This window comes from Geospiza fortis, unplaced genomic scaffold (assembly GCF_000277835.1).
Source record: "Geospiza fortis unplaced genomic scaffold, GeoFor_1.0 scaffold23, whole genome shotgun sequence".
NCBI lineage: Eukaryota > Metazoa > Chordata > Aves > Passeriformes > Thraupidae > Geospiza > Geospiza fortis.
In genome coordinates, this window is record NW_005054303.1 from 4,556,387 (window position 1) to 4,577,470 (window position 21,084).

The 21,084-nt window shown below is 45.5% G+C and overlaps 1 protein-coding gene across 7 annotated transcripts in view; it reads left to right on the forward strand.

The window, feature by feature from the left end:
• The first annotated feature begins 4,632 nt into the window (after window positions 1-4,632).
• The window catches only part of EML1 (EMAP like 1), a 121,442-nt gene continuing 104,990 nt past the window's right edge, over window positions 4,633-21,084 (forward strand). For 4 of the 7 annotated variants that reach the window (XM_031066350.1, XM_031066352.1, XM_031066353.1 and 1 more), the window contains exon 1: window positions 4,788-4,999. In XM_031066350.1, the coding sequence (XP_030922210.1) occupies window positions 4,972-4,999 (28 nt within the window). In that variant the 5' untranslated portion in view covers window positions 4,788-4,971. Of the gene's footprint in view, window positions 5,000-21,084 lie in introns of all 7 variants that reach the window. The other 3 variants (XM_031066349.1, XM_014311852.2, XM_005417880.2) reach the window with 2 other exon arrangements.

The window sequence follows — 21,084 nt, forward strand, 5'->3', positions numbered from 1 at the left end:
ATTATTTTTCCTGGCTGCTGGATTTGTGTCACCTGACACAGTTAATCTTCTAATCTTCTCTCTGGGGTGACATCAGAGGAGATGATGGAGACATTTCCTTTCTTGAATACAAAGCTCAGATTCAATTTTTACGAGTGAAAATCTTGCTAATAACATAAAAAAAATAGAGATAAATGCAAAATTATGACATGCCTAGTTATTTTGGGGGGCTGCTATTACTCTTGTATTTGTTGCTTCCTAGAGGGCTGTTTTAGCTGTCAGCTTGCCTATTTTTACTAACTCTTCCTTCTCTGGATGAACCCACATGAGATCTTGTCAGGGCACCAGCTCCTCTTGAAGTTGCATTATTACACTCCCCATCCATCAAGTTGAAATGCAAGGAGAATATGTCAGAAAACAATGATGAAATAAAATTCCAACAACTGGGACTTCCTGGGTGCCCTGCTGCTCACTGAGCCTCGTTGCTTTTCCTTCTGCTGTACAGAGGTTCCAGCACATCTGAGCAGCAGCTCCCTCCTCTTCCTCATGTCCTCATGGCACAGCATCCCACTGGCCCTGGCTTGAGCCCACTGGTCCCACAGGTACCTCTGGGACCTCCCCAAGGCGCTGGAAGTGACTCAGAGGAGGTGGGGGTGACAGTGGGGGCTCCCCTCTTGCTGCTCTGCCCTGTAACTGGGTGCAATCCATAAGCTGGGGTTGATTTTACCCCTTATATTAGAGGGCAGAAAGGCACATTCTATCCCCACAACTGCAGGGCTTTTCAAGGGGGAAAAATGTGTCTTAGCTACCAAATTCCTAACATGTTGGGCTCTTCAGGGCTCTGAGAGAAGGCCATCCCCATCCTGATGCCAACCCGCTTATAGCAGCCTGCAGTTTCTCTTCTCGCCTCGTCCTTCCCTTCCCCCTCCGCGGGCTGTGAATCCTCCGTGCACAACAGTCAGGAATCTCTGCACACGGCAGGAGAAACCCGAGGGAATTTGCATAAATTAGAGGGGAGAAGCGCGTTTCAGGCATTCTCTCTTTAAACGGCGTGCAAATCACGCTGATGGCAGATAGAACCGCCTGCCCAAGCGGGCAGCAAGGAGCTTGCTGCAATCTCATGGAAAATTGCAGATTGAATAATCAGATCTGGCTTGGTTAGCTAAAGAAATAATTCTCACTTCTCACGACTTCCCTCTGTCAGGAGAAAGGCAGAGGGAAGCAGAGCAGCTCAGCCGTGCCCCTGCAGCAGCGCTGAGCTTGGCAAAGCAGTGAAGTCAGCAGGCAGGGCTGAGATCCCAGCCCGGGTAGCACAGCTCCCTGCTCTTCCCGAGAGGTTTGGGCGAGGCTGGCTCCATCCATGGCTGAGCAAGAGGCAAGTCAGCAGCAGGAAAAGCTCTGCTTCAGCTGGGAGCTTTCAGGTGCATCAGGCTCTTTTCACAGCCAGATTGCTGGGTCAGTCAGGTCGTGGGGAAATTATGACCTCCCCATGGGATTTAAAATCCTAAAGCCCAGATTTCCCATGATATTTAAGCACTTAGATCAGGCACAGATCAGATGAGAAACAAAGTCCCACTGCTCATATAGGTGACAGTATTTGGGCTCTAAGGCAACTGTGTATTTGTGCCATGGTAGGTGCCCTGCACCCAGGTCTCCCCAAATACTCCCTCATTCCTCAGGCAAATCAGCTCAGCTCCAGGGCTTCTGTATCTCAAAAGCCCTTGGCACTGTCAGGACTGGCCTTGAACATGCCCAGGGATGGGACATCCACAACATTCCTGGGCAGATAATTCTTCCTGGAAATCTCCAGAGAGGGGAGGACATCATAGCAGTTGCTTAAGTATTCTGAGATGCAGCAGGAAAATGCAACTCTTTTCCACAGCAGACTAAATGGTCCAGGAAAATCTTTTTTAGGAAATACTCCAGTCACTTCCTTCCACATGTTGCATTTACTGCCCCACTCATGGCACTTGTCATGGATTTATGCAGACAGCTGTCTGTCAGAGAGTAGAATGAAGCAGAGAGATTTATAAATGGTTCTCTCTGCATGTTGAGGGATAAGCATCCTTCAGGTTCCTTGGAAAGCCTAAGTGAGAGCAGTTATTGGCAAATTTTTAGCCCATTTCACCTGTTAGTGTAGTACCTGCTGAAATAATATGTGCTCTACCTCTCATCCTTTATTTCAGTTTTTGACTTTTGCCTTTTTTGCCCTGACAGACACCAGGCTTATTCATAAATGTCCAAAACTTTCTCTGTCAGCCTTAAATCTTCCAGGCCTTTTTTTGGCCTTTTTCCAGGAGCAAACATGACTCTTTTCAGGCTGAGAAATGGGGAAGATAAAGAAATACTCTGTTAAAAGAAGCTAAAAGAAATACTCTGTTTTAATCAAAGAAAAAAAAAGTCTTATAATTTATCAAAATCCAGCATTATAACTAAAGTATCCAGAGATCAAAGGTAATTTTTTGATTGAAGTATCCACATCAAAAGAAGGTGTTTGTTTGTGAGTATTGTTGTAAGAATTAGGTCTGATCTGTTCAACTTTTGACCTGCTTTAGTGTTTCACTGAAGAGCTCTCCCAAGGCCAAATCCTAGTAAGGGCTCTGGCAGATGAGCTCCTGCCAACTTTGCTGTAATTGTTTAAGATTTATTTGTCCTTTTGTCCTTCCCCCTCAGTGTTCTCTGCCCCTCTCCTGAAAGATGCTGACCACCTGCAGCAGACATGGGCATGGACAATGGTGGGGGTTACTGAGGCAGAGGCTTCTTAAATTCCTCTGGAGGATGAGACAGAGCTGAGACACCAGTCTGGGTTTGGCATGCCTTCCCTGCAGGCACTTGTCCAGCTCTGCTAGAGGGCTCTAAGCTTCAGTGCAGGAGCACCAGCACACAGCTGGGAGAGGTGACTTCAAAACCAGCTGCAGCTGTTTGCTGTGAATACAAGGAGGACTGGTGGGCCCTTAATCCTGCAAATACTCATGCATGTGTTTATAACTGTGAGCAGTTCCAGGAACTTCAGTGGGGCTTGAAGTGGAATTGGCACGTAAATGCTTGCAGAGCTGGGAGCCTGCGTTTGCACAGGGCCAAGCTAAGAAAGCTTTGATTCTCACACATTGGAGCAATATGTCTCTGCAGGCAGATGACACTGCAAGAAAAGTCCCCCAGGCTGGTTTAGGCCCTCTTCCTTTCCCAGATGCATCCTGAGATCAAGAGCAGACACCTCCCTGACTGCCAGAGCAGCTAGCGGCCCCTCGCTGGGTCTGTGGGTGGCAGCAGGATGGAGAGGGTAGGCATGGTGCCCTGCACTTCTCCTCCTTGCACAGCCCCTTTGGCAGAGAGCTCACCCTGAGGCTCAGCTTCTCTCAGAGCTGCCCTCCAGGTGAGCCTCACCCCAGTGAATATCTCCACGTGTGCTGCGTGAGCAGATAGAGGAGCAGGCACTGACAAGGGCTGTCCTGACAGAGCTGTGCCAACAGATCCTCAGGCTGGCCAGACACTTCTGGCTCTGCTTGCCCAGCCCTGTGTAGGCAACCCGAGGAATGGTTTTGGGAACATGTCACAATCTACTTTTGCAGCTATTTTTGCTTCTTAGTCAGAAGCCTGACATCCTGAACTGACTCCATGGCTAGCTGTGCTGCTGAGTAACCAGCAGAGTATAAAAAGGCTTCTCTTCAGAGAGAGCTCAGGCAGTGCCAACCTTTGGGTGCTTAGGCTGAAGCATCTGATAAAAACAGCCCACACTTTTCTGAGGTGCTGGGCACCCTGAGCTCCTAGTATACTTCATGTAATTTATGCTTTTTTTTTCCTTCAAGGCATTTTGAAGAAAGCTGTTCCCGATGGCTCATTTTCCCGGGGCTGTCTCTGCCCACAAGGTCTGGAAGTGCTTCCCAGAGACCGCCCTCCATGGATCCCCCCCTCGCCTCCTCCGGCTCTGGGTCTGAAATCCCGACATTTGTGAGGAGCTCAGACACTGAAGGTCCGAGTCAGGGCAAGCCCAGGCTGCTCCTGACTGTTGCCAGGACAAAAAGCGGCAGCAAATCAGCGCCCCCCGGGTGCCGAGCTGCCACCAGGTCCCGCACATGTCTCTGCCAAGCCCAGCCTGGCGCTAACGCTGCCAGCGCCTTTGCTTGCACTTCATTAAGGTGCCTAATGAGCACAGCAGCGTGCAGGGGTACTCTGCACCGACTGCGAGTCTGGGAACCTCGTACCCAACAAATCCCACATAAACATTTCCAAAGATTAAAAAAATAAGTTGTAGGAGCAGCCACTAAACTGGCATTAAAGTGGCATGCTTTAAGCAAGAAAAGCCATGAAGTTACAGAGAAATCTGCACTCACGATATTATTATAAACTACGAAACGGCCTTTAGTAACAGTGTCACAAAACAATTTCTCAGATATTACAATATAAACAAAGACTGTTTTTTCCCTTCCTCCTTAAAGAGATACACCCTGGCTTCTGCTCACTTTTCCAGCCGTGTTTGTACCGGGACCCTGCAGAAGGAGAAGGTGCAGAGGAAGCTGGCAAAGCCTCTCCCCCAGCCCGCGGCTCCGCCGAGCCCCCCGGGAAGCAGGAGCGCCCTGCGGGCGGCTCCCAGCCCCGGCACCCAGCAATTAGCTCTGTTCTCCCGCCAGCATTTGCGGCTTAGCCCTTAAAAGCCGTTTCATAAATATTCGATGGCCTTTCCGACAGGGTAATGTGCCTCTGTGACATTAAAGAGGAAACTCTGCGAAGGGGAGGGATGACAACAAATTTATCCACCAATAGCACACTCTTTTGGCACAAAAGCACATTCTTATCTTTACATCCCATAATGAGAAGGCAGGGACGGGACTGTTGCTACAGCTCTCTGGGTGGGTAGATGTGGAGTGCAAGGCAAGGGTGGCTGTAAACTGTTTGATATTTTTCCCCCCTTGCCTTTGCAAAGAGAAGGACCCGCGCTTGCGGCCCCGCAGTGGTTTTTTCCCTAAGCCCCCGGTGAGGAGGACTTCCCACACCATGTCAGACTGCGAGGGACTGCCTGTGGGTAAGCTCCAGATTTATATTTACCCCGAGTCCTGCCGGCTGGCTCACATTCTCGGATTGCAAAGGCACACGCGGAGCCGCGGCAGGGAGAGCAGAAAGTCCCCGAAACCACCGCGGGTCCTGGTGCGGGGCTCGGAGTCCGTGCGGAGGGTGGCAGGGTGGCACTGCCGGGATTTCCTCCGCAGGAACAGGGGCTGGGCAGGAGGAAGGGTTCTGGAATTCAGGCTGATGAAGGACTGGTGGGTCGGTGTCCGCAGGGATGATGGTATCGATGTCTTGAGCTCACCGAGGAGAGTTTGTGGGGATGGCATGGGTGCCGTGGGACCAGGCGCTGTGTGTGTGTCCTGTTTGCTCCTTGATAAACCTTCCCGGATGGTAACGGACACAGCCAGGGCAGATAAATGTAATGCAAAGGGTTTGTTTGCTGAAAGGAAACAGAAATGTACATTATTGTTAAAATATGGGCATTGCACCCTTTGCGTGTGTCTGGGAAGGAATCCTGTACTAGGGCTTAGGGCTGTATCTGTCAAACTTCACTGAGCAGAAGAGCATGTCAGCAAGAAGCATGTTTCTCAGCTGTTTTTTAAAAACTTCTGTAGGAACTGTAAATATTATCTAGGCTGCCTGTAGAAAGGGAAACTTGTTGAAGTGATAGCCTGATTCTCTGCCAAGGCATTTTACTAATAAAGAGATGGACTACTGGAAATGCCCTTTATTTTTTATTTTACCATGGCAAGCATCTTTTCACGTGAATATGTATATGCAACATGTACTGTGTGGCACTCCTGTTCCATTGGTCTGTGGAGGCTGTGCATCAAAGATGAGGTTCTGGGCTAAAAAGTGTGGCTGGAGAAGGAGAAGGCTGCTGCAGTGTTTTTCTTTTTTCCTCTTCTCTATGCTTCCATTTTACAGAGCAAATCCCAGGTCCAAAACGGCTCAGTCATAACTGGAGTGGAAAAATATAAATTATGTATATGGTGCAGAGTGAGCTGCACCATGCACAATTCCATGGGCTGTTGCTATCAGCTAAAGACAGGAGAGATGAAAATTAATATCTCCTGCCTATCTGCTCAAATGGGTGAACTGTTAACCAGCAAAGTTTCGCTTCTACAGGCTTTGATTTTAAGGGCCTGGCCCCAGTTTGCTTATTAAGCACTCTGAGTTGGGGGTGGGATATTTCAGGGTGACAGTATCAGTATCAGCTGGCATCTGATATTAATGATGAAACTGATATTGAGAGTGCATGGCATCTTGTGTGCAGAAATTACTGATATCTCAATTACCTATGCTGCTGAAAGGACTTTCGAGTTTTCTTCCAGAAAAACATTCATGGATGCATTGAGGGAAGGAAGCAATTTCCTATGGTCAGGAATGAAAAATAAAGTGATGTTTACACGTGGATTAGAAATGTGCCAGAAACAGGTTTATTTCTCTCTGTTCCCCCAATAATTCTCCCATGCTGCTCCCAGGAAGCAGGGCTCACCTTGCCCCATGCCAGGGGAACCTGTCCCAAGGGACAGCTGCTTCATGGACCTGGCACAATATCCTGTACTTACAGACGTGTGGATGCATGTATATTAATATAAAAATATGCACCAAACCAGCAGTGGACAGAGAAATGGTGGTACTCCATCAGATTTATTAAGCAATCTTAGTGAACCAGTTGCTGACAGCTTGCTTTTCATGTCAAGGAATTTTGAAATAATTCTCTTTGTGGCTATTGCTCTTTGACTAGCTAGGTCAAAGTTTAAAACTTTAGCCATTTAAACCTTAACACTCCATAAAAGGAGTTGCAAAAAATCATCATCAAACCTTCTAATGCACTGCTTAGTGTTCACTAGTGCAGAAATGCCCCTTTGCTGAATCCAATGAGCACAGCAAGGCTGGAACTGTACTTCCAAAATCCTTGGTTTTGAATGCAGCCAGATAATACAGCTACAAAAAGTTGGTGCAGTGACAGATATCATTAGCACTGCAATGTGGCTGCAGTCCAGAGCCCTGCTTCGAACATAAACCCTACAGCCCTGTGCATGTGCCGGTGTATACACATGCACAGGGCTATAAATAAGTGTGGCCAAAGCTCAATATTAGTGTCAAGGGTATGTAGTGCTTCAGTAACCTCTTTGCAAAGGGCATGCCTCACGAACAACCTGGAGAGTTGCACTTCGTAGTTACAGGAAATTAATGCCAGAGTTTTTAGGCTGCTTGCAGCCTACACAAGAATGTAGCAGGAACAGCTGTGTAATTGTTCCCTCAGAAAAGCAACTTGGGGGCAATGGCTGAATACAATCTTTGACTTAAATAGCTGGATATGAACGGCTTGATACGCCAATAATTTTTTAAGGGACTTTATTCAGTAAGAGTATCCTACTTCAGTGCTGGAAATGGTTATGCAATTTTTCATGATGAAAGCATTGGGTGTTTTTAAATTACTGGTTTCTGTTCAATTTCAGCTTGGCTGCACCCTTTCACTGTTGTGGAATGGAAACTTAAACATGTGATGCAAACAAAGTTTTATTTTGTTGTTTGGATGTAGTACAGAAGATATTAAAATAGGATCTTAAATGCGAGAATGCAGATTACATGTAAGCAAGTGTACAGTTCAATTCTGGATTGAATTCCTATTAAAAAAAAAGACATTTGAAAACCTTTTGAGATTTGAAAGTGAACAGAATTCTAAAATTTACACTAATAATTTCCCATTGTAACACAGGGAGATAAAGAAAGAAAGATCAGTCACTTCAAGACAAACGCGCTCCTATTTCTTCCTCATTAGCAATTATTGACACACAGATGCTATCCATTAGTGCCAGCTACATAGATTTTTTGTCACTCCTACAAGCAGATAAAAGAAAAGCACATCAATTATTTAAGTGCTTCCCCTTGTGTGTATTATTTTCCTCTTGTAAGGAGTCATGGCTCAGTCTCTGAACGACTGAACGGCTTTTCACGCACCCAGCATTTTGATTAGGAATATATGAGTCATGATGGTTCTGCTTCTTAACACAAACCTTTTGACTTCAGAAAAATCTCTGAAGTCATGCAAGGGTTCCTCAAGTGCCTCTTTTCTTTCTTTCCCCTTTCAGCCACAGACTGACTTTGAATAGCATGGGTAACTTCTTGTGGATAACACCACTGTTGAAATAACACAGGGTATTGAGCCATAACAGATGAAGATTATAGTGCTGAAGAAGAACACCAGGAGTCTCATATATGCATACTTTCTCTGTTATTTACTGCAACAGGGCTGAGAAGGGAAGAAACAGAATTGATGTAGCTTGTTCTGCAGCAGGTGGCATGCGAATCTAACCAAATTTCCTTAAAATTCCTCGCAACCTTTTATTTGCCTTGTTTCAGTAGAGGAGGAAGCAAGACTTTTCATCTGAAATATGTTCCAGACTCTTTAGCTAAATACTTCCTTTCAGAGCTAAAATTACATGTTTCAAACATGTCTTTAAGACAGACTGGAGCCAGTTGATAAAATTGGTGTTTTCCGAATTAGGATATCCCAGAAAAATATGGGAATTTAGATTTCCTGAAATTCAACGCATTCTGCACTGTCATGGAGAGTCCATTTATCTCAGCCAGAGAGGCTGTTAGTGAGCAAGGCCTCCAGCTCCCACGCCTGACTGTCTCTAACAGCCACTGGGAATAAAATATGGCCCATGTGCATTTCTGTAAAAAAAGATCATCACCCAGCACACACATGAGCACTACTCCTGTCAAATAAAATTGTCCCACTTTCACATACTCATATTAGCATAAGACTATGCTTGAAATTCACATTTTGTTAGATTTGGTAAAGAGTGTCTACCTTTTTGCAGATAAAGTGGTGGAGCACCACTTCTGCATCACAGTTTGCAGGGTGAGCCCTCAGTGAGAGGCAAAGGCTGGAATCACCTTGCAGAGTGGCTGTGCAGACTGCAGCTAGTGCTCAGGGATAAGCAGAGAAGTGGGAAGGTTTTTCCACATATCGAGCCAGTGCTGTAGTTTAGGAATGAAATGGAATGACTCCAGCATCTCAAGAGAGGGGTCTGCAGGATGAGCCATAGCTCCTGACTGCACTAACACCACCAGCACTGCCTTACATGCTCAGAGCTCCCCAGGAGCACCCTCTGCCAGGGGAAGGTGAGCCCAGGGTGCTGGGGTGATGAGCACCTAGCAAGTATCTGTACCATTTTTCAGGGTTTGGGATGGATAAACACTTCACAGAAACTCTAATCTTCATTAATGGACCCCTTGGCAAACTCATTTCCTTCTGCATTTGGGAAGTCAGCTTAGGAGATGAATGCTAGCTATTAGAAGCAGTCACACATTTTCCAATAGAGTGTTCTTTCATCACAAAATACAGATGTTACTAATTCAAAATGCAACCTTTTGTTGACAATGACAATATATTAACACATTTCTAAAGACCATATTTTTGAAAATTGAAATTGAGTGGGGGCAAGACAGAAGGCCTTTGGATGCTCAGGTAAAATAAAATCAAATATAAAATCTGGGAGTTTGATGAAAATGGAATAGAAATACCAGAATTATCTTGGCAGATGGGAGTCCTCCTTCTGACCAGCTCTGCTGCTCCTCCAGAAATTCCATGTGTCCTCAGTCTGTGCAAGAACTGCCTTGAGCAGCAGGGGCCATGCATTCACTGAGGATGATGATGATGAAACAATCATGGTTTAAAGCTTTAGAGAATGTTTGGAACACAAAGGTCAGACAAACACAAAAGGAAAAATGAGTGACTCTGGTGCCCCAGAAATCCATGTTTTGCAAGAAAAACCCCAGGAGTAGATTTTTGGTGATGAGCAAGCCCCATGGAGACACCAGACTGGGAGCCTGCCAGAGGTGTGCCTGGAAAGCCCTCTCTGTTCATACAGTGTTTTAAGACAGCCCCATGAGTCAAAATAATTCAGGCTACTGTCCATGAAGGGTTAAAATCACCTGGGTGCAGCCTTCACCTGGTGAGCGCTGAGCCTGGGTTAAAGAGCCTGCTGAGGAGGGGTTCCCACCTCTGAAGGGCTTTCAAAGCCTTGGGGCTGCGTGGCTCAGCTGTGCTCTCTTCCCATGCACCTCCTTAGACGTTTTGTTGAGGAAGAAGGGGCTTTTCCACTTGGGAGAAATCTGAGGCCTCCCAGACCACAAAGCATTTCTGTACTGAGAAAGGGAGAGAGCTGGGAGAGAGAGATCAAGGAGCAGCTCCACATTTGCACTTGGGCAAAATGCCACACATGGCAAAGACAGCTCTTAGTGACCAAAAGCAAAGATGAAAGAAGATGATCTCTGTTGCAGCCCAGTCTTAGGGGGTTCTCAACAGGGATTCAGCCTAGCTTAAGCAAACTTAATGTACCTGTACATAGCTGGGTAGTACAACACCCCTGTGCCACTGATAAAGTTATTTCTGACAACTAGCTCAAAAGTTTGCAACCTCTGGAATTAAAAAAATGGCAAACTCTGTTGTTAGCTTTGTTTTTCTCCTCCAGCATGGATGTCCTGCCCCTCAGGCCTGGTGGTGGTTCTGTGGGAGCTGATTATGTTCTAGGAGTGTCCTGAGCACGGGCACTGGGTTAGTCTTCCATCTCCCACCTCTGCCTTTAAAGTAGCAGCTGAGGTTTCCTTCCAGACTAACTGGACTAGAACTAGACTACTGGACTAGTCTAACTAGTCTACTTGTTCTAACTAGACTACTGGACTAGTCCAACTATGCAGCTGGCAAGCAGAGCCTGTGCCAGTTCACTGCTCCTCTGAAGCAGAATGTGAGTGTGTGTGCTATGTGCTGCAGAGGCTCCAAGTGGGGTATTTGATTTAGCAGACACATTAACACTCATTTGCACAAGAAAATGTTTGTTTGTTTCTTTGAGGAGGGGTGCAGAATGAGGAGAGCTCTCTCAGGCAGTCAGTAGAGGCAGTAGAAGTTTGCACGAACATTTTCTGCTGGTGGTTAAGGATCTAGTTAGGAAATACAGAAGATGCTACATCTTTCCCAAGTGCTCCTCCCCTCCTCCCCCATCCCAGTGGGAGGATTTTCCTTATCTGCAGAAATACTTGGAAGCTGTAGTTTGTCCCAGGGTCTGTGAGCAAGAGCACTTGCTCTGTACTGCACATTTCTGAACAGTCTTATTCCATGATGTTTGCAGGAACTTAAGGCATGCAAAAAACAACCAGACTGTTTTTCCTCCTCCTCTCCTCCATCCCTCATAACATCTGCAGTATTTCCAACATATTCTGTGTTAAGCCATCAGCATTTGGAAGCCATAATTGCATTTAACAATGTCTGGAGCCTTCTCTTGCTGCAGACCTGTTGTACAGGCAGCAATTTAGAGGGTGGGCCCCCTTCCTTTCCTTTGCCATTCAGACTGCAAACTGAATGCTCAGTGTGCCCTCCCAAAAACCTGGCCAGTGCCCAGTCTCTCATCATCATATTCAGTTGCTTCTCTGTCCCTGTTATTTCTTTCCTTACAGACTGTGATCAGCTCCCTCTCCACACACTTGTGGCTTCCCAATTAAATTTGTAATGTTAGGGGTTACCTCACATCTCAGACCTCCTCTAAAACTCACATAAAAGATTGTCAAGATCCCCCAAATGCTTTCTTCCTTGTGGGAAAGAAGCTCTGGGGCAGAGGAATGGGCTCCTGTCAGATGCCAGGTGCTGGCATGGACACATTCATAGTGCCCAGGATCAGTTCCCTGCAGGAGTCCTGGGTTTCATGGAGCAGCTGAAGTCACCCTTGAGTCAGCAGGGCACACGGGGACTGCCAGAGCTGCTCTCTGCTTCTGCACACGGTCTGTCACTCACACAAACTGCTTTGGGAAGAAAAGCAAGCCCTTGCTCAGAGGACTCCAAGGTGGGCTCAGTGAGATGGTTGTGACCCTGGAGGAATCACAACAAACTCTGAGAAGACTTTGGGAAATACAATGCTGTCTCCATCACAAAAACCAGAGCATTTCAGAGAGGTGCCAATGGCTGATTTATCTCAGGCAGTTTTTCCACACTGCCCGGGTGGGAACCCGCCAGCCCCACATCGCTGCTCTCAGCGCTGTTTGTATGGCTCAAGGTTCCACCACTTCAGTGCTCCTTGGGAGAACACAGGCTCATCCACATCAAGTGTTATGAAGGCATGAAATTAAGTTTGGAGAGATGTTTGGAAGGTCCAAAATCCCCTCAAAATCCATTGACACTACCTGAAAAATTGGCATTTCCTATGTGGTGATTCTTACTTATTTTGCAGATAAATACACACGTACACACTTATCCTTTGTGATGTGTTCTTTGTGGAGCTGCAGGATGTGCTCTGCCTTTGCAATCACAGAGTGCACCCAGAACACTTCCCAGTGACTAACATTGTTACTGTGAAAATGGTAAAATCCTTGCTGCTGAAGAAAGAAAGAAAGAAAGAAAGAAAGAAAGAAAGAAAGAAAGAAAGAAAGAAAGAAAGAAAGAAAGAAAGAAAGAAAGAAAGAAAGAAAGAAAGAAAGAAAGAAAGAAAGAAAGAAAGAAAGAAAGAAAGAAAGAAAGAAAGAAAGAAAGAAAGAAAGAAAGAAAGAAAGAAAGAAAGAAAGAAAAGCACACAAAAAGAGCTGTGCGCAAAACATCTGAACACCTGAGTAATTTTTCACAGAGACTCAAAAATCTAAAGCAGTGACAGCAAGCTGAGCATCTCAGGTTGCATTTGATCATGTGATTATGAAGGACCTGACTTCAGGTTAAACTTATAATTTGCACTTCTCCCACTCATGCTTTGGGATCATGACCCAGATTTCTTGAAATCAAGCCTTTCCATTCAGTCCAATGAATAAGGGTCACCACTCTCAGAAATCTCAGCAACATCTTTATCCCCCTGGGCCATCAGTACAAATTGTGGCTGGGTCAGTTCATTGTACTCCTCAGAGCAGCAGCCTGAGCCCTGTGCTGTGTGGTTGGTGAGATTTGCTGGGTGAGGCCCCACCAGCAGGCACTCGTGGTGCATGGGAAGCACCAGGCATTGGTCATACCTTGTCCCAGCACAATTGCTCAGAGAAATGTATTTATATTTGCACTAATCAAAACTTAATGAATGTTTCATATTGCCCCTACTGAAACATTGCTAGCTGTGACTCAGCAATGTCACACAAAGAGCCATGGCTGCAGAATTATTCAGAGTTTATATGTGAGAGGCTGAGGCACATCAAGATTAAGCCAAAACCAGTTCCCAGTGCTGTGGGTGTGTAATTGGAGATGCCAAGGAGCTCCTCTTTCAGAGCACCCAGCACACCACTGTATTTCACATACTCAAGCTCCATTGGCAGCTGTGAGCCCTGGGCATGTCCATAAATCAGACCTGTGGTCTCTGGTCCAGCATGAGGAGATGAAGAATCTGCCATTGGTGACCATTTGGGAAAACCTGGCTTTCCACAGCTGCTCCATGGACCAACTCTTGTCCCTTCAAGGGCTGCTCTGTGGCTGCAGCACAGATGCAATGCAGTTCCCAGCAGAATTTTCAAGCTAACTTAACCTGAAATTGTCCTTGATCTTCCTGGAATGCTATTCTTTACCATGTTCAATATCTTCTAGAGGTGAAGCTGGGATGTTATGATAAACAGCATATTGGAAACACATATGTCATGAAATACAAGATACTTGAACTAGATCTCTAGCACTGGGTATACTTGTTATAATAACTTGATATTTCAGCAATTGCTTGGAGATGCTCTGCAATGTCAATAGCTTCACACACAAACATTTCTGATACAGGAAACCTGTCTTTGGGACACTAAAGCTGTCATTTTCTGAAGCTCTTTATCTCAAATCAGAGGTTCCCAGGTTCATCTTGTTGCTGTGATAGTCAGCTGGCCTTCTGACACCCATATGACTTAGGCATGATACTGCAATCCCTTTGTGCTGGAGGCATATGGACCACATGTGGAAAGGATTTTGAGAAGGAAACTGTTATTTCCTGCATCTACCATAAATTCCAAATGGTATATTCAGGCATAAGTGTTTAAAACCAGACAGTGCATTGATGAAGTGGAGACAATTTATCTGGGAAACCTCATCTAAACTCTTTGATTATTCTTAGTGCTGCCAACTCTGATGTTTATCATGAGCCTCTTAAGACTTGTTTTAATTTTTTTTTTCCTAAAGCCAGGTTTCTTGGGTCATGATTTTTCGGTGGCTGTCAAAATGTCTGTGCACCGTCTGTTTTCACACAGTCAGCAACACATGGGGCTTGTTATGCCACTGGAGACTGGGGGTTTATTTGGAAAGATGTTTTGGTCAGGTATTTAAACATCCAAGGCTTAAGAAGAAGCATCATGTGGGAAAGTGTGAGAGGATCTGCAATGTCTGGAACAGATATGGTAGACTGAGGCATGCAGTGCTCACATATGTAGGATGGAGAATAATACTTCTCTAACAAAAGCTGTCTTTCTAAACACCAACCACATTTCTGCATGTTTTCATTTTGAATCATTTAATGAAAAAGATTGGAAAACTCCAGGGAAATCATTCAATCTGCTCACAGTTTTTCACAGGAGGAGTGTTTGTTTTCTCAGCAAACTCCTCTCCTACAATTATTTCATTTCTCCTGGCACACAGAGGAGCTGGAGAGTCTTTTTGCTGTCCTTTACTATTCCCTGCCTACTCTGATGTCCAATAAAGTGGGAGGAGTAAGAAGACATCTTCACTATTCTCCCACTACACTGGAAGGAGAAAACCACTGAAAATTGACCAGATGGCACATTTTTGTTGAGGCATGGTGAGTCTCAGTCCCTACTGCAGGAATTTTTGTGCTCAGGCCAATCAAAACATAACCAACACCAGCAAGGATGCAGCACCACTTTTTGCTTTGGGGATCATCAGACCCTGAGCAAGAGCATCTCCCTGCTTCATTCTGCCACTGGGATTTCAGCAGGACAAAGCCAGTTTCTGAAGTACCACACGTGCTCCTGTGCCATGTCTCTCATTCCCAAGGTCAGGGGTCCCTGCAGAGGAAGGGAGGCAGAGGAGCACCCAAAAAAGCAGGAGAAAACTCACTCTGGCTATGAGACACAGCTAGCCAGCTGAACATCTCAGTTTTGTCCAAGGGGATAATACAGGATTAGAAAATACTTGTTTGTACGAAACTGATTTTACTTTCTCTCACAGAAATATGCCTCAGAGTTGAGCATGTGCATTTGCTTCCTTTTCCTAGTGAAGTTCAGCAGCTGGGATGTCCTAGATAATGGTGCCAAATTTTTAAAGATTTCCTTGTTCTGAGACGATTGCTCAGTTGACAATCTGCCTTGTTAATCGAGCTGCCTCGAGGGACAGTGGAGAACTGGAGGCAAGTGGATGTTTCAATGAGTCCCATGGAGAGTGAGACATCAAATTTATTTTCCACTACTTGACAGAGTGCCTTGCCACGGGCCACCCAGCTCACCAGTCAGTCCTGGAGAATGCCAGGGAGTGAAGGCAGCTGGGCAGGCACCCTCCAGTACAGCTTCAGCAGGCTTGGCCTTGCTCTCCTGTGCAAAATCACTTGTTACCTGCAAGATCCCAGACCTGTCCTCTCAACAGTTCATAGCATCTGATGAGCCCATGTACTCCAATTTCTGTGTTGATCCAATATCTATAAAAGGTGCAAAAAATCAGCAGGAGTGCTAATTACTGAGCTCAGACTATGGTCAGAGACAGTCCCAGGCTCCTGCCCAGAGAGGGAGGTTAACTTTAGTTCAGTAAGAGGTTATTAGATCCCTGTTTCTCCTTCCATTATTTCCCAAAACCACTAACCAGAACTGAGTTTTCTTCCTTGTCTAAATTCTCTGGCTACTGATGATGTTTGGCTGCCTTGTCTGTACTTTCAAGGCCTTATGCTAAATTTAGACAAGGAGGAGATTCTTCTCCTCTGGACCTTCATTTGTGGGTTACTCACTGAATGCTGCAGGCACAATGTGAGTTAAAATCCCATTTGCTGCACAGCCAAGTGGGTTAGGGCTGGAAAATTGATTTCTTCTTGCTACCTACTAGAGCTGCACATGCCCTTCATGTGAAGGGCACGTGCCTTGTGCCCTAAGGGATGCTGCTGTGGGTTTCCAAATACTCAGGATCACTTCTTTCTTTTTTACATGTTACCTAAGACAGGCACTTAAAAATTCTTTCTTCAGCTGTGTATGGGGACCTCAGGAGAGCCTAAATAAATTATATCTGTGCCACAGTGTGGTGCTCCCTGGAGACATTTCCTCTGAGACCTCTCTGCCCTTTCTTCACTTCTTCGAGTCCTGCCCATCTGCTGCTGCCTTACCTGTTCTGCCCACCAGCAAGCCTTGGGAGAATATCTTGATTTTATCCAGAGAGGAAAGAGGGGAGCATCAAAACACCAGTTGTAAGAATTCAGGGGAATAATGTTTTTACATCTGAATAGTCATGAAGTAGAAATGAAAAGTAATTTTCTGTCCTCAATGAAGAGTATGAGAAAATTCTTTGTGCTTATTAACAGAAAGCATCTTCTACTATTTTTGCATCTTTAATAAAGGTGTGTTTCTCCAATTCTTATGTGATAAACATGGAATTCTACCAAGTATCCAATGCTGACACAAACTACAATGGTGAAATATGATCCACTTGCTCCTGTCACTGAAACCTCAGAGGGGAATTACAGCTTCAGCAGGGTTCATTTGAGGTATACTACTTAAGGTAATAGGGCTGGACAATCTCATTAAGATTTATTTCCACCCCATTTAAGCACGGGTTCAAAAGTACAGCTGGAGCTGTACTGGCTTTATCTTTGGCTTACAGAAGAGATTGGAAAAAGAGGTAAACAGAAAACACTCACTCAGCCACACCATGAGACTGCAGTATAGAGCAGACACAGGCTTGTGCCAGGCTTGGAGGCTGAGAAAATTGGAACAAACTTTTCATCCTTATTACATTGCATAGGCTTTTTCCTTCTATTTCCCCTGCCATGGAATTTAGGAGATATTGCATCATTCCATTAGGGAGAGGGAGGCACAAAACAATTGCATCTGCTCTTCTTTAATGGTAGTCCACCATGTTCACTGGATTTCTTCCAGACCTGAATTTGTCTGTACCCATTAGGGAAATGTATTGGTTAGGAAAAATACATTTTCAAACATTTCAGCTTGTGTTGCAGATTCCCTAAGCAGTCTGAGATGTTTACAAAGCTCCCAGCACATCAGGCTTGTCCTCCTGCAGACCACAGTATTGATGACAGTAATCCTTCTATCACACTCCAAGTGCTTCTTCTTGCTTCTGTTGAAGCCATCCAGACTGTGAGTTATTTGGCAGCATTTTTCTCTTTTTTTTTTCAGTGTAAAAGAAGCAGAGGAGATCTCACCTGGGAGAGGAGAATTTGCTAGATAGCAAATGCAGCAGCCCCCTGTATTTGCATCATTGTCCTTTTGGTGAGAGTGAATAGAAGCACCCAGAAGCATCAAATGCTCGAGGCTGGCTGCTCCTGCCCAGACTTCTGGTGATGCTGCCCTGAAACCCAGGGGCTTTTAGGATCAGACATCCTGTAAGCCACAGGCAAAGCCCAAATTGCCAGCACAGTCCAGCTCTTCCTACTGCAAGCAGCATCTTCAGGCTCATCCTGGTGGGAGGGTGGGCTGCAGACTGCAGGGCCAGCACCAAGGGGAGCCTTCAGCAGGCAGGTGATGCAAACAGCAGAGGACATGGCCCCAGGCATGTCCTTGGTGTTGTTCCACATGCAGCCTAATCGAGCCCTTTGGTCTGCGGTGGATTTTCTTGTTCACACATTGCACTCTCACCCTTCTCAGATTTGGACCATCCTTTGTGGTTTACCCAAATCCAGAGTAGATGAGTACATCCAGAGAGCCCTGGAGAGTACTAAGACAGGGAAAGGCATTTGGCCCTCTCCAGCACTTTCTGTGAGAGAGCCAGCTGAGAAGTAAATCCAGCATTGCTGTTCCCTAAGTTTGATTTCCTTGGCACTTGTTAGATGCACAGAAATGTACAATCAACACTGCCATGTAGACAGGACTAAAATTGGAATGTTTGGAAGAAAAATAAGGGATTGAATAGAAAGAAAAGTGGAGTCGGCCGTTCTAAGGGCCCATCACCATAGCATCAAGACATTGTTTACAAAACTTCTTTGTTAAGAAGTTTCCACATGCTCTTTCTTTCAATTTCAGTTAAACTCAACATAGTCACTGCTCTGGATTTAAACTGTGCCCTGAAAGGCCTAAAATCTAAACATGGAAACATTTAAGTCATGTGCTAAAAGAAGAAATGGAAGCTGCATCCAGTGCTGAGTGAGGACCCTGGGCTGATCCTGGTGGAGCTGCAATGGCCCCATTAACAGCCAGGTAAACACCTCTTGCAAGCCCCAGAGCTGCCATGTTGAGAGGAAAACCCAGCCATGCCATTGCTCAGTGGGGAAACTCTCCTGCAGGCCCCAAAGCTGTTGTCCCTAGGTAGAAACCCCCCTGCGAGCCCCAGAGTTGCCATCCTGGGGTGGAAATCCTTCTGCGAGCCCCAGAGCTGCTGTCTCATGGGGACAACCTTCATGCAAATGCCAGAGTTGCTGTCTTGGAAGTCCAAGGTAACAAGAGCTGCCCAGTCAGCCTGGTGAGCCAGGACATAACATGGCCCCTCAATCCCTGCATCTCCAGCTCTGCCTGGCACACCCCTGCACCGTCCTCTCCTGTGTGATCTAGGTGCGCTCCAGCCCAACAGCAGCAGAACAAAGCCCTGCTTATTTTCAGTGGCTGAGTTGTGTGAAATGCAGTTTAGACTCTGGCATGAAAGGAGAAAATTATTTGGGTGGTCAAACTTCATTTTCTTTAATTTGGAGTTATTAAGAATATTTATATTTTTAAACACAATGTTTAACCTGACAGCATCCCATTAAAATGCTTTATATAAGCTTATTAGGAGCTTCTGTGCAGTACTATATTTATTGCAATTAGCAAATATTAGTGGCTCAGACAAACTTCAAGGTATTTTTTCTGCCCTGTTCCTATTTTGTTCCTCATCTCCTTGCCTGCCATAACCTAAGCCTAGCTTAGCTTAGATTCTTTCACATATCAGCCTTTCTTCCTGACAAGCCTTAAAGAAGGAGAAATTAAAAAAGGAAAATGAATAGAAAATTAACCATTAAGAGCCTCTGAGAAATCAAAAGATCCTTTTAGATTAAGTCTCTCAGTAGTGTCAAGGCTAGTAGCAGTGCCAGTGGCATTAGTGGCACTAAGTTACTTAATTCTAGTATGATTCAAAATCATTTGTAGCTGTGAGCTTATCCAGAGTAAATCCTCATCCTCCCAGGTCTTTTGTTTGCCATCTCTTGACAAGCTACATTGCATATAAATGAGGTGATGAAACATGTGAAGGAGGAATATATTTTCATTTGTATTGAAGTTTCATGCGTGCAAATGCTACTGTACAAATACCAGTAATGAACAGTATTAGTGGTTAATGAACTCAATCCTTATTTGGGCTTTGTTTTGGGGGTTTTGTGCCCTTACACTGATATGAAATATTGAAATGAAATGAAGGTTTCCCTGAATAAGGACAGAGGCCAATTTTAAGAGATACTTAGACCTCGCTGCAGTCAGTGGCAAAGGGTGGCCCAGCTGGCCTGTTCCAACCAGGATGGGTCTCACAGGATGGCTGGAATTGAGCCTCTGGGGTCTTTCATGGTTTGTGAGCAAATCTGAGGCTGCTGAGACACTTTAAACCCACAGACTGTTCAGAATCCCAGGGAGGAGCAAAGGTTTGGGTACCTGAGTCTCAGAGCCAGAACACGTGCCAGAACTCTGCTAAAAGGGCTGGTTCAGATCTTTCAGGAGAACTTGACACTCCTGTGTGTACACACAAATGCCTGAGCCTTGACACTGATGAGCAGATAAGTTCTGGTGCTTATCCTGCAGCCTCCTGAGAGGATCCAGTGCTGTGGCAGAGGCATCCTGGCTGCCTGGGCTGGCTGCTGTGCACAGGAGGGGTGCAGCAGCACTTAGGGAGCAGGGCAGAACCTCTGCTTGACCCTCCACCACCAACCTTGACCTTTTCCCTGGCAATGCCACGAGGCTGTGCTGGGAAGGGCTGCTGGGCCCCTGGCAGCCCTGCTTGGCTGGGGTGCAGCATGAGATGCTAATGCTCCTCTGCCCTGTGCGCTGGCCTGCACTCTCCATGAGTGATGATACCTGGGAAAAAAGACCAACTTTTTTTGAGGCTGTTAAAGGTTTTTTTACTTTTTCTGGAAAGGGGGAAGATGAAGGTGTCCATGAAGTTCACTCACTCACTTAACAGACAAAAAGGCATCCAATGATTATGTTCTTCATTTGAATAGATCTCACTGTAAATGTGCCAGGTATGTGGAACATCAAAACTATCACACAAGGTTCAGAAATCAGTTCAGAGAGTTCATTTTATGGGCTTGGGCAATGAAGGCCCTGGTTTAAAATGCCATTCTTCAGCTATTAATTACCTTGATTTAAGGACCCAACTCACAGATATTTTCTAATTCTGTTATTTTCTGTTGGAGTTGCTTGGGTCTCTGCTTCTCATCCCAGCTGTTGCTGCCCTTTCCTCCTAATGCCCTCCAGTGGGACAGCCTACTACTTCACCAGTTGGGAATCAATCCCAGTGAGTCTCTTGCACTCCAAGTGCTCATCACTGGATAAGCACGACCCCTAAAGGCCATTGAACTGTGCTATGTGTCATTGCTACCACCAGAAATAATCAGTCGCAAGATGTCTGGAGCTGGTTTGCATTCCCATCTAGAAATATTCATGCTGGTCTTTCTCATTCCCCATATTTTCACTGATTTCAGGGAGCTCTGCTTGGACCTACTGTTTGGGCTGAACTCGTGCTCCTAAAACCTCAAGGTCTCATCTATTTTATTTTTCTTGGAGGTTTTTGGATCCAAAAATGCATCAGCTGAACAAGTGTATCTTTGTCTTGTTGTGCCTTGTACGAATGTAATCTTTATGGCATGTACTGGCTGAACTGAAAAATATCACTGATGCCTACTTCCACTGCCTTTCCAGGAACTGACTTAGGACACATTCTCAAGATTAATGCCTTGGCTGATGGTGAGGAGCATTTAGAGTGGGACCAAGATAGGGTCAGATTACATGAAAGGAGAAACACTA